This window comes from Pristiophorus japonicus, chromosome 1, assembly GCF_044704955.1.
Source record: "Pristiophorus japonicus isolate sPriJap1 chromosome 1, sPriJap1.hap1, whole genome shotgun sequence".
Classification (NCBI taxonomy): Eukaryota; Metazoa; Chordata; class Chondrichthyes; family Pristiophoridae; genus Pristiophorus; species Pristiophorus japonicus.
Window position 1 is genome coordinate 446,861,056 of NC_091977.1, and position 13,521 is coordinate 446,874,576.

A 13,521-nucleotide genomic window follows, 5' to 3' on the forward strand; every position below is an offset into this window, starting at 1 on the left:
TCGGGGGAGCGGAGGTCGGGTCGCCGGGGGGCAGGGGGAAGCAGAGGTCGAGTCGCTGGGGGGGGTGGAGAGCGGGGGTCGGGTCGGGTGGGAGGAGCCTTATCCACGCAGCCCCAGTGAAGCCATTCGGCCAGGGCTAGGGGCTGCGTGCTTCGGGCCCCTCCCACAGTGTTGGGCGCCTGGAGCTACTGCACATGCGCGCCCACTGTAGCACGCATGTGCAGAGGTCCCGGCACTGTTTTCAGCGCAGGGACCTGGCTCCGCCCCCTACAGCTCGTGCTGCGCCGCGCCCAGCTCCAGAGGACCTGCAGGGAGCCGGAGAATAGGTAAGTTTTTTTTAGGCGCACTTTGTGGCGCGAAAAATGGGTCTCCAGGTCTGGGCTGCGCCGTTTTAGGCACGGCCCGAAACTTGGGCCCTATGATTCTATGATTAATGCCAAATGATTACTGTGAATAAATAATGATAATTCTGCTCTTACAGAAACAGTCCCCTGGTTGGGTCTCGGGTCCATTAACTAATGTAATCACATCTTATTACATCCACTTTTCATGACTTAAATATGGTAAGACAGATCAATATCAATTCTGTCTGATCCCATCATTATGCCTCAAGGTAACAAGGTATAACTTTGACATTTACAGTTAACTTTTCACTAATGATTCTTGTAGAGGATTCGTTAATGTAAATCAAGGTAAGAACTGCCACTATCACTGCCTTTTTCCATGAATTATTTTTTCTAAATTGTCAAAAATTACTTTCTACATCATGTAAGTTAGTGAACATTCAATATTGTGTGAATTGAAGTTTACCTCAAACAATAAAGAAATATTAGTACACGTATATGAAAGTGCCAACAAAGTGTTTGTGTTTCATAATCAACAAAAGGTGAGTTTAGTAAGGATTTCACATCAAGGAACACCTCTGCTTCACTCTGGCAGGAAAAAAAATCATTATTCTAGCTCTAGGAGTGCAGTCAATAATGGTTTTAATAATCAAGAGATGAGTTAATATAACAACCACCAATGTTTTCTCTCTTAATTTTAAAGCTAAACTGTCTGTCATTTTGGCACAAAGGAATATTCTCAACTCAGTACCAATTACATGGAACACCCCATGTAAGTAGACTAAACCACATTTACCACATGAAACCACTGACAGATAAATACCATTGTGTAAGTTTATTCATACAAAGAATTACCAGTGACAAACAAGAGTTAACCCCATGTGAGTTAGAACTAATTGCTGTTTCCATGTTGAACATGTTAAAATTACAGTGTCTCTCTTTTGGGCATTGGTATTGATCTATTACTGAAATCTGGAAGCAATTAACATATTTGAATCTTTATTGGTGGCTTGCAGAAGTTGTTCTTCTTGTAATAGTTATGTACATTTTGTTGCAGTAGTCTAACTCTAAGTGGTTTTTAAAGTTATTCAGAATGACTCAGTAAGCGGTCTCCAGAAACTAATTCAATGTCTGGAGCCCGAGCATGGCAAAATACTGCAGAACTTAAAAAATCCAATCACAAAGGACTGCACCAAAGATGGCAGAGTAGTGACTTCAACTCATCAAATTGGTGTTGGCTGGAGACACGCGAGACAGATCCGACAGCATGATAGTATTACAATAGAGGTTTAAGTACAGACCTCACCTTGACTGGCAGCCATACAAGATTCACTCCAGTATGGGCCTGGCAGTGTAGGAGCATTAATTTTAATTGGCAATGTTAAGCTGGGCAAGAGACACTGCAACTTTGAATACAACATGGAAGCTGACGAACAAGAAAGAAGTGGTGAAAAAATGTGACAACATTCCTTGAAAGAAGGCACAGTGGAACAAGGTGATGGTAAGTATGAAGGATATGTGCACCATTTATTAGTGTATTGCTATGGGATTTTATTCATTACAGCATTGACATCATTTGGTGTTCACATTGAAATTTGGGACACAAAAAAAATCAATTGGCTAACAACTTATCTATAGGAATTCTACTTCTCTAATTCAATGCTTCAGATGCACTCAGTGACTAGTTTAGTAAAGCCAATGAAAGTCTTTAAAACTGTTGCTTGAAAATCATTCCTCTCATCTCACCATTCTTCAAGTAACAGTAAACTACCCTCCACATTAAAACTTACACACTGTTGATAATATGTTAGCCTGAGCTTGTTTGCTTTCTCTTATCTTCCTCAATACAATTGCCTCACTTTTTCTTTGCTGCTTTTTCCTGTACAGCTTGCTCTTCTTCCTCAGGTATGAACACACTTACAGTAAAATCGCCCGTCTCAGTGCCATATTTGTTTTTCACGAGAATGCTGTATTTGCCAGAGTCTGAGGTTCTGACATCGGTGATGGTGAAGGAAGCAAATTTTCCCGATTCAAACTTCAGTATCATATGAGCATCTCCCATAAGTTCCCTGTCATTCTTCAGCCAGGAAGCTGCAGGAACAGGATCTCCCCAGACATTACAAGTAAGGTTAAGTGACTAAAAAAAAAAAAAAAATCATTTTTCTTAACAAGCCCGAAAAGAGACATTACACAGTAAAATGTAGTTATATACAACTCTAAAAACATCTTATTTATTTTAGTGTGTGGTTACACCCATTTAAACTGGGATTACCTATTTTTGTAATTAGCTCTTACAGATCTTCTGTTGATCATTGACAAACTAAAGAAAGAGTTTCAATATCTACTGTAATAAGAAGTCCAATATTGTATTTGTAATGCTCAATTTCTGCCCTCAAACTGTTTTGTTTTATTTTATTCTAAAAGGCCAGAGTTAAAATGTAGAAGCACAGCATTATACTTGCCAGCCAGCAGTACCACAACATTTACCTTTCCTAAAAACAAAAGTAAAATATTGCGGATGCTGTATTTCCAGCATTTTCTGCTTTTATTTACCTTTCCTTCCTGGATTGTAACAACATCAGGCAAACCTCCGATAACACGAGCACGATCTAACAGAAAAAAAAATCAAATTCTCTTAGGCATTATGACATGAAGACACATCTCAAAGTGCTAATCCCCTGATACTAAAATGATAGTTATGATGACACAGTAACCCGGTATGGTCAGCACCAGACAGTTGAGAATTCCCACTCTCAACTTTGGGAAGGCCAGGTGGGAATTAGGTGCTTTCCCAACGTGGGATCGTGATTGGAGGGTAAGTCAATCACAGGACATTCTCATGCCCCCAAGTGGGTACCTTGGAGAGGAACTACAGATCTGCAGGTATGTAATAGAAAAGTTCTAATTGAATGGTGGAACAGGCTCAATGGGCTGAACGCCCCCCTCCTGTCCCTACGCTCCTATGTATGGTCCAGCAAAATTGTGGTGTTTTGAGAAAAAATGGATTTATAAACTCAAAAGAATTGTAAGGTTGTAATTTACCAAAATTCCTTGGATTCTGGGGAGGTCCCAGCAGATTGAAAAACTGCAAATGTAACACCCCTATTTAAAAAAGGAGGCAGACAAAAAGCAGGAAACTATAGACCAGTTAGCCTAACATCTGTGGTTGGGAAAATGTTGGAGTCCATTATTAAAGAAGCAATAGCAGGACATTTGGAAAAGCATAATTCAGTCAGGCAGAATCAACATGGATTTATGAAAGGGATGTCATGATTGACAAATTTGCTGGAGTTCTTTGAGGATGTAACGAACAGGGTAGATAAAGGGGAACCAGTGGGTGTTGTGTATTTGGACTTCCAGAAGGCATTTGAGAAGTTGCCACATAAAAGGTTACTGCACAAGATAAAAGTTCACGGGGTTGGGGGTAATATATTAGCATGGATAGAGGATTGGCTAACTAACAGAAAACAGAGAGTTGGGATAAATGGTCATTCTTGGGTTTGCAATCAGTAATTAGTGCTGGGACCACAACTATATACAATCTATATTAACGATTTGGATGAAGGGACCGAGTGTAACGTAGCCAAGTTTGTTGATGATACAAAGATGGGAGGAAAAGCAATGGGTGAGGAGGACACAAAAAAATTTCCAAAAGGACATAGACAGGCTAAGTGAGTGGTCAAAATTTGGCAGATGGAGTATAATGTTGGAAAGTGTGAGGTTATGCACTTTGGCAGAAAAAGAATCGAAGCACAAGTTATTATTTAAACAGAGAAAAATTGCAAAGTGCTGCACAGCGGGGCCTGGGGGTACTTGTGCATGAAACACAAAAGGTTAGTATGCAGGTACAGCAAGTGATCAGGAAGGCCAATGGAATCTTGGCCTTTATTGCAAAGGGGATGGAGTATAAAAGCAGGGAAGTCTTGCTACAGTTATACAGGGTATTGATGAGGCCACACCTGGAGTTTTGGTTTCCATATTTAAGAAAGGATATACTTGCTTTGGAGGCAGTTCAGAGAAGGTTCACTGGGTTGATTCCGGAGATGAGGGGGTTGACATGAGGAAAGGTTGAGTAGATTGGACCTCTACTCATTGGAATTCAGAAGATGAGTGGTGATCTTATCTAAACGCATAAGATTATGAGGGGACTTGACAAGGTGGATGCAGAGAGAATGTTTCCCCTAATAGGGGAGACAAGTAGGGGGCATAATCTTAGAATAAGGGGCCGCCCATTTAAAACTGAGATGAGGAGGAATTTCTTCTCTCAGAGGGATGCAAATCTGTGGAATTCGCTGCCTCAGAGAGCTGTGGAAGCTGAGTCATTGAATACATTTAAGACAGAGATAGACAATTTCTTAACCGATAAGGGAATAAGAGGTTATGGGGAGCGGGCAGGGAAGTGAACCTGAGTCCATGATCAGGTCAGCCATGATCGTATTAAATGGTGGAGCAGGCTCGAAGGGCCGTATGGCCTATTCTTGCTCCTATTTCTTATGTTCTTATATAAGTACAATTTTAAGTGCAACTGCGCCTGTTATCTCAGCAATCCATCTATTTAGACTCCAATTTAACTTATATACTTATATAAAAATAGTAACAATATATTTATAAAACATGACAACATAATACTCACTTCTTTCAGCAATTGCAGCCTGTCTGTTTATTAACGATTCAAAAAGAAAGTAAAAAAAAATTCAGGCAAATTTTGCTAATCTGCATATAATATAATTCTATACATACACATTGAGAACTATAAAGATATTTAGGTATCATCAGAACTGTGAAGCCATAAAACAAACTTAGGTTTGATTTTTATTGGTAATATTAAAAATAGAATTCCATTAAAAAGAGAAATGGGAACTAATTGATGTGGTGATATTGCTTGTTCCATGTGACTGACTAAATGCAGAAACTCTTGAGATTATGTAGGCATCTTTAAATCGATACATATACAATATATTGGTAACAAATTACATTCTGTGAAATGCATAATTTTTAATAAATGCTTTACCTTCTTATAGTTATTACCAATTTACTGTTACTGTAAGTTCTATGACAAACCAATAAATACCAGCTCAGTGCTTCCCTGGTGACCCAGTTGCCGAACACATCTACAAGAGGTAAGTCCCAAATATTATTATTTTCTTTACCAATGTAATCTCCAGGACTAGTTACAATTGCCTAAAGGAATCAGAGAGGAATTTTCCAGATTTTTTCCCTCTACTTGGTGTTGGGTTTTTGATCTGGTTTTACATCTCTCCCAGGTGACTACATAGCACCTAAAGGGGATGCAGTTTCTTGATGTGATGTATAAGGCGTCACAACTGATATTTTGTATGTTCATATATACGTTAGTATGAGTATATCATTCAAACAGACCAGGCATGGGCAGGGTTACGGGTGCTAAGATTAGGAAGTGGAAAATTGAACATGCTGCTGCTTCAAACTACCATTTAACAAAACCTGTTGGAAGTACACGTACATGGACATCAGGTGGGATCAGGATTGAATAAGCTACTGATACTGTCTAATCTCAGGGATGTAGTTTGCAAATTTAGAATTGTACACATTTATTTCAAATGCCTCCACCTCCCGCTCTGCCCACCCCCCAATCCATTGTTGAGCAAGTTTCTAGGATAATCAAGGGGCACGTTTTCCTCCAAAATTTTGAATATGTACATTCAAAATTGGTAAATTATGGATAATTTTAAAACACTCTTGTTTCTTCATAATTATTAGATTTTTTTTGTTTTAAAAATCTGAAAAATAAATGGCATTAAGGTTTAACCGTATTCAACAGACTATAGCTGTTTGTGTAACCACTTGAATACATGCAAGAAGGCTGTGTAGGCCAGAGAGTGGGCATAGTTCTGCTGTATGAATTGAAGATAGGGACAAAAACATTTACATGCAACCACATGATCTCAAATCCAAAAAAGAGGACAAAACTTGCTGCATGACCATCCAATGGGTTACTAGTGAGGCACTACTAACGTTATCAAATAACATTGAAAACCGCCATCGTAGCACCACCCACAGGCATAATAGGTATTGTAGGTAAATGTAATAGGAAATGCCGTGTGAGTGCAACTTGATATCGATGTTTTCAATGCATTATGGAATGGAATGCTGCAACCCATTTAACATTTTTAAATTATAATCGATGTTGAGTCATGCTCCACATGTATTGCCAACTCAAGAGAATAAAAAATGTGTCTATTTGCATGCAGTGTGTATGCCTGTTACACCCTGATTAACCTCACCCAAAGAATGGACAGTTAAATGAAGTAGTAAAGGAAACCAGCACCTGTGGAACCACACTACAGCAAGGAGTCAACGTCTTGAGAGCAGAGAAAAAAAATCAATGTAAAAATGCACACATGCAGTATTCAGTAAAGTCGGTGTACTTACTTCAGCCTCTGGAATTCTACAAAGGCTTCATCAAATACTTTAAAAAGAAGAGACAGTAGTGGTTGTTAAATGTGTAACAGTTAGTTCAGCAACTGAATTGTAATGAAAACAATAGCATTGGGGTAGATTTTCACTTTCCTGCCTGGGCACAAAACTGACATTGCAAATCAGCTGCCTATCATAGGAACTGCCTGATTTTTATTTCTATTGATTCCAATGAGCTGCCAATCTGCAACGCTAATTTTGCACCCGGACGGCAAGTTGAAAATCTACCCAAATATGTTTACATTATCACTGCGGCTGCACCTCTGATTAAATAACTGAAAAAAGACAGTTCGGTAATGTTCTATAGTGCTGCACCAATTCATCATTAAATTATAGGGTACAACTTCATGCCCATGTGATGTGAGATCAGGAGTAAATTGAAGTCATCAAACTGAGGCTAAATATCTCCCTGATTAAAGAGCGGGAGAATGGGACTAGTTGGATAGCTCTATCAAAGACATGATGGGCTGAATGGCCTCCTTCTGTGCTGTACCATTCTATGATTTTATGACAATGAAGATACTTGTCATGCCTTCTTGGCTGAAGCCCGGTACTAATGCAGCAGATGTCACCTCTGATCCCACATAATGCGCCGCACCAACAAACTCCCATCCTTAAATGGCGCGGTCTCATTGGGCCCAAATTTCGGCTGGAGTTCCTCCTACTTTTTTGGAGCACTAGGAGTACCTTAGAAATCGCAATTCTCGGCATTTAGTTTGCTCCAGTTCTAGTGAGTTCGTTTCGTTTCGTTTAAGTTCCGTTTTTTTTTCAAAAGAGGGTGTTACCTGCCACTTACACCTGTTTTGCAAGTCTAGGCAGCGAAAAGTTACTCCAAACTAACTTAGAACGGAGTAAGTGTTGACTTTTGTATGATCAGAAAAACCTTGCGTACACTTTAGAAATTAGGCGCAGGTAGCCAGAGATGAGCAGGAGATGGGGGGGGCGGTGGGGAGGAGGGAAGTTAGGGGATTTTCCAAAGCATTAAATACTTCACTTTTAACAATAAAGAGCCACCATCAATAATAAATGATAAATAAATCAGTAAATCAACCAGCCAATAAATAAATCAATAAATCAATGAATCAAAAATTTAAAAAATTTAAAAATCAGCAAATAAAAAATTATTACTGCAGCACCTATCCATTCAGCGGGAGCCCACCGACAGCACACGCAGCCCTGCCTGCCGAGGAGGTGTTCGGGTGGGGCCCGCTGAAGAGCTGGTCAGGCGGGCCCCACAGCTGAGGCGGGGTTCGGGCGGGGCCCACCACCAGGGAGGAGTTCGGGCAGGCCCCGCCGCCGAGGAGGTGTTAGGGCAGGCCCCGCCACCGAGGAGGTGTTCGGGTGGGGCCCGCCGAAGAGCTGGTTGGGCGGGCCCCGCCGCTGAGGAGGTGGTCGGAGGGGGGGGGCGCCAAAGAACTGGTCGGGCTGTCCCATCGCGGAGGAAGTGTTCGGGTGGGCCGGCAAGGAGGCCTTGAGGTAAGGGCAGTGGTGATGAGGCGAGGCCCAAGGTCAGGCAGTGGCGAGGCGAGGGATGGTGAGGCAGGCAGGCCACTCGGCCCGGGATAGGGGCAGCGAACATCGCGACTTCCCTTCAGCCAGGGATAGGGTCGCCCGGAGACAGGAGGTGCTGGGAGGGCCAGGAGCTACTGCGCACACGTGCAGACTTCACTGCGCACGCGCGCAGCTGCTGGCACTCTTTTCGGCACAGAGCTGTAGCTCCACCCCCAGCGGCTTGTCCTGCGCCGCACCGACTGCTAAACAGGCGTACTGAACACGGAGAATTGCGAAGTAAGTTTTAGGCGCGCTTTTAATTCTACAAAAGAGGCGGGCCTCTCAGCTGTGCACCATTCTGCGGGACAGCCGAAACTTGGACCCATACTCACTTGATGAGAAAATAGCATCAACGAGTTTGTTGCTAATTAGGAGACACGTTGGGGTCAAACAAATTAAAACAAGTAGGATGCTAGATTCAAATCGAAAGCGATCGCATTTTAAAATGTTGAAATCATCTTGAGCCAGCAATGAAAGAGCCAGTTAAGCTGCAGTTAGGTGCAAAGCTAAATCCCTCCCTCCCACCTGGCAGGGGCATCTCATTGGTGCCATAAATGGCACGGACGCCTGCCAGCAACGTGTAAATGTTCCTGAACCCAGTATATGGGGTGTGGGCCACATCCATGGGGGAGCTGAAGTTTTGCCTTGCCCCAGATCTGCTCCCAAAAGGCCTCCCCCAGAAGTTCTGGGCTGGTATCAACGGGTGGCTGAAAGAAAGACTTGCATTTATGTAGCGCCTTTCATGACCACCAGATGTCTCAAAGCGCTTTACAGCTTATGCAGTACTTTTGGAGTGTAGTCACTGTTGTAATGTGGAAAACGTGGCAGCCAACTTGTGCACAGCAAACTCCCACAAACAGTAATGTAATAATGACCAAATAATGTGTTTTTGTTATGTTGATTGAGGGATAAATATTGGCCAGGTCACTGGGGATAACTCCCCTGCTCATCTTTGAAATAGTGCCATGGGATCTTTTACGTCCACCTGAGAGGGAGAACAGGGCCTCGGCTTAATGTCTCATCCGAAAGACGGCAACTCCGATAGTGCAGCTCTCCATCAGTACTGCACTGGAGTGTTAGCCTAGATTTACATGCTCAAGTTCCTGGAGTGGGACTTGAACCCACAATCTTCTGACTCAGAGGTGAGTGTGCTAGCCACTGAGCCACAAAGGACACTGTATGGATGGATCAACTGCAACATTTTATTACAGTATTGAAATTAGCGTGAACAGAAGTAGATCTGTTTTCCTTACCTGTCCCTGTCAATTCAACTGATTTTTTGTGTCCTGCTTTTCCATCAAAGAGTTCAAGAGTGTATTTGCCCTTATCCTTCTCAGTGGGTTCATTAATCTGCAGCCAGATTTGCTCTCCTGTAACACCGCTCTTTACTCTCTCTGTGGACGCAAGTTTTGTGTCGCTGGAGAAAGACAACAATCATTTTAAAACAATCTAAACTTTAGATTGTGTTTTATTTCTAACTTCCCCACAATATAAAAAGATGACCGCTCCAATAACAGATGCAAAACTTCAGATTTCACTACCCTTTCTCTGTGAGAATCAAATACAGGAAAGGGGTAGGTTTTGTGATCCTCACTCATTGGGTGCAGGGATCGGTGAATTGGACCCGTGCACCCGAGTGCCAGCCCGTCCAATTCACATTGCTCCCCATTTACTGGTGCCAAATGTAATGAAGAAATTGATTTCTTACCTGTGGTACCAGATGGTCTTCAAATCGTCCAGATAGTAAGTAACAAAGGAGTAGAGTCTGATACCATGTTCTGTACTCTGTACCTTCACATCTGTTGCAGTCTGGGCTGTAATGATCACAGAAACACTCTGTTTCCATACCCAATTAATAACCACCAGAAAAAAATGAAAATATACTGCAAAGAGTTCTTTAGAGAACACTTACCAGCCACACGGCACACTTCACTTATCACATCACTGAAAGCTGTAAAATTAAGATTAAATGAGTTTGATATAGCAGATTTCATGGCTACATTGATATTCTTTCTGTTACAATTATCTGACATTCATGATTGCAATGGTACATTCAAATGTGCAGTAATGTGTTCTGCTTCACATCCTAATTATCATAGGCAGTCCTTCAAAATCAAGGAAGACTTGCTTCCACTCTAAGAATGAGTTCTTAGGGGACTGAACAGTCCAATACGGGAATTACAGTCTCTGTCACAGGTGGGACAGACAGTCGTTGAAGGAAAGGGTGGGTGGGACTGGTTTGCCGCACGCTCCTTCTGCTGCCTGCACTTGGTTTCTCCGCATCCTGCATCTTGATAATAACCCCCTACTCTGCATTACTGTTATGTATACAAGTGTTGATTAGCCAATATGGGCACTCCCAGCATGGAACAACACTTGCAGGGAGCACTGGTCAGAAAAGTGCAGGCCTGCAATCCCATCAATCTCAATTAATATTTAGCAATCGCGCATTCCCTCAAATATTTAGCCAATTGTCCCTTCATATTTTCCACACGGTCTGTCTTCCTCGGAAGTCCATTCAACACATTCACCATTCTGTGTGAAGTAGTTAAATGTGAAACAGTCTGGGAATCTTCTTAAGCCTGTGTCCCCTGGGTTCTTACAATCTCAAACATATAATGGTGCTCAACAGCTTTAAGGCAGAAAGCTAAAAATCACCCCATTGTTAATGTCTGCCAACCGTACCTTTTTCCAGCAGTCGGAGCACACTTGAATCTCGTCCTCTGTCATCTTTCAGCACAATTTCATAAACACCAGCGTCCTTCTTTGAAAACTGTTGGCAAATGTTAAGTCAGGACAATTGGAATAACTGTAGCTGGTTACACACATCATAATTATTCTCAAACTGTCAGAAGCCATTGGAAATGGTGGGCTATTTTTTCTAGCCTCCAATATTCCCACATGAATGATTACAGTGCTTGTACTGGATTCCTGTGTGTGCTTTTCAGGGTGTATTAACTTTTCTAAGGAAGTTGGTATGAGCATGTTAAACATTCATATTGAATTGCACTCTTATGGAAATTATGACGGGGCCGAAATTGCCCCTCTCCTTAAGGCCTCTTAACACCAGAAAGCAGCGGCCATGCTGCGGAGTGCAAAAGCCGCCGACTTTCATGTAATGGCCGCCGTTATCAAAATACCGCTTCTGTGTTAACGTGGTGGTGACCCGCTCCCCCCTACTGCTCTGTTGGTGCCGATCCGTGCTAAGTGTGTCATCACAGCGCGCACCGCTGATCTACCCCACCTGCTCTCCGACAGTGAAATTCCGGCGTGAAAATCTTCGGCCCGCCTGGCGGTGCCAAAACAAGCTTTTTCCCGGTGATCCAGTGAGGCTAAGGCCTTCTGTAATGGGAGCATGGAGGACCTACTGCCACTGCCGCCATGTTCTCTTTTGTAGGCCGACTGCTATGCCGGCCCGATAATTATGCCCCCAGATTCGGCCGGGCCACCAACAGGCAGCCTGGCATCCCCTCTTGGGTGCCAGGCCGCTGGCCTGGCCGAAACCCTCCCTGGTGGCCCAATGGACCGAAGTTTAAAGATCGTGCAAGCTCTCCCCTTTAAGTTAAGGGGAGAGCCGTGGTGGCCACTCCACATCCCCCCAACTTCCGCCCCTCTAGTGTTGTCACCACTACACATCCACCCCCATTAGAAGTGACTTCCGGATCCGAGTGAAAAGAAAACAAAGAGCGGAATTTCGCTCAAGGGGCAACCTCAACCACCACGGCAGTAAAAACCATAAAAACGGGATGCGTACGCTCCGTTTCCGGAGGAGGGCAATTTCAGCCCCGACATTTTGTGGTGCAGCAGATCATTCTGGAGTTCACACTTTGATTTTCTGTTGATATATGAGTGTAAGACTCCCTCTGTTTTTCACCACCGCTCCTAATCTCTCTGCATTACACACATCTGCAGTCAAAAACAAAGGAAAGTGATGTGCTTCCAATGCCATTGCTGTTCATGGCCAGTTACAAGGAGCCATATAGAAGCAGTATTGAATGATTTTCTCTTCCTTGCTTTTGGAAAGGGCCTGGCCTCAAATCAGCAAGTCCTCATAGTGATGCAGTTATCACCATGAATTCAATGATGTGGTGACTATGTGGACAAATCATCTGTGGTAACAATTAAGCAATTTTGGTGCATAATGTATCATGGCATTAGCTTCTGTCCACAGTACATATGCGGTCAAAAACCAGGCTCACTTATACAAAATGGTCCAGCTAGTTTTGATACAATATGCACTAAGTGGTCGATTCATACTTCCGGGGGGACTGCAGCCATGTGAGTGGCCGGTTCATCCAGGAGCGGCAGCAGGTAAACATAGAAATGTAGAAAATAGGTGCAGGAGTAGGCCATTCGGCCCTTCGAGGCTGCACCGCCATTCAATAAGATCATGGCTGATCATTCCCTCAGTACCCCTTTCCTGCTTTCTCTCCATACCCCTTGATCCCCTTAGCCATAAGGGCTATATCTAACTCCCTCTTGAATATATCCAATGAACTGGCATCAACAACTCTGCGACAGGGAACTCCATAGGTTAACAACTCTGAGTGAAGAAGTTTCTCCTCATCTCAATCCTAAATGGCCTACCCCTTATCCTAAGACTATGTTCCCTGGTTCTGGACTTCCCCAACATCGGGAACATTCTTCCCGCATTTAACCTGTCCAGTCCCGTCAGAATCTTATACGTTTCTATGAGATCCCCTCTCATCCTTCTAAACTCCAGTGAATAAAGGCCCAGTTGATCCAGTCTCTCATCATATGGCAGTCCAGCCATCCCTGGAATCAGTCTGGTGAACCTTCGCTGCACTCCCTCAATAGCAAGAACATCCTTCCTCAGATTAGGAGATCAAAACTGAACACAATATTCCAGGTGAGGCCTCACTAAGGCCCTGTACAACTGCAGTAAGACCTCCCTGCTCCGATACTCAAATCCCCTAGCTATGAAGGCCAACATACCATTTGCCTTCTTCACTGCCTGCTGTACCTGCATGCCCACTTTCAGTGACTGATGAATCATGACACCCAGGTCTCGTTGCACCTCCCCTTTTCCTAACCTGTCGCCATCCAGGTAATATTCTGCCTTCGTGTTTTTGCCCCCAAAATGGATAACCTCACATTTATCCACATTATACTGCATCTGCCATGCAGTTGCCCACTCACCTAACCTGTC

The 13,521-nt window shown here is 43.2% G+C and overlaps 1 protein-coding gene across 4 annotated transcripts in view; it reads right to left on the reverse strand.

Annotated features, from left to right (window-relative positions):
- The window catches only part of myom1b (myomesin 1b), a 179,921-nt gene that overhangs the window by 43,836 nt on the left and 122,564 nt on the right, over positions 1-13,521 (reverse strand). For 2 of the 4 annotated variants that reach the window (XM_070893067.1, XM_070893061.1), the window contains 8 exons: positions 11,037-11,124; positions 10,264-10,302; positions 10,060-10,165; positions 9,605-9,768; positions 6,756-6,792; positions 4,978-5,000; positions 2,898-2,953; positions 2,266-2,481 (listed from right to left, as the gene is read on the reverse strand). In XM_070893067.1, coding sequence (XP_070749168.1) covers positions 2,266-2,481; positions 2,898-2,953; positions 4,978-5,000; positions 6,756-6,792; positions 9,605-9,768; positions 10,060-10,165; positions 10,264-10,302; positions 11,037-11,124 — 729 coding nt within the window. Of the gene's footprint in view, positions 1-1,160; positions 2,482-2,897; positions 2,954-4,977; positions 5,001-6,755; positions 6,793-9,604; positions 9,769-10,059; positions 10,166-10,263; positions 10,303-11,036; positions 11,125-13,521 lie in introns of those variants that run through there. The other 2 variants (XM_070893082.1, XM_070893073.1) reach the window with 1 other exon arrangement.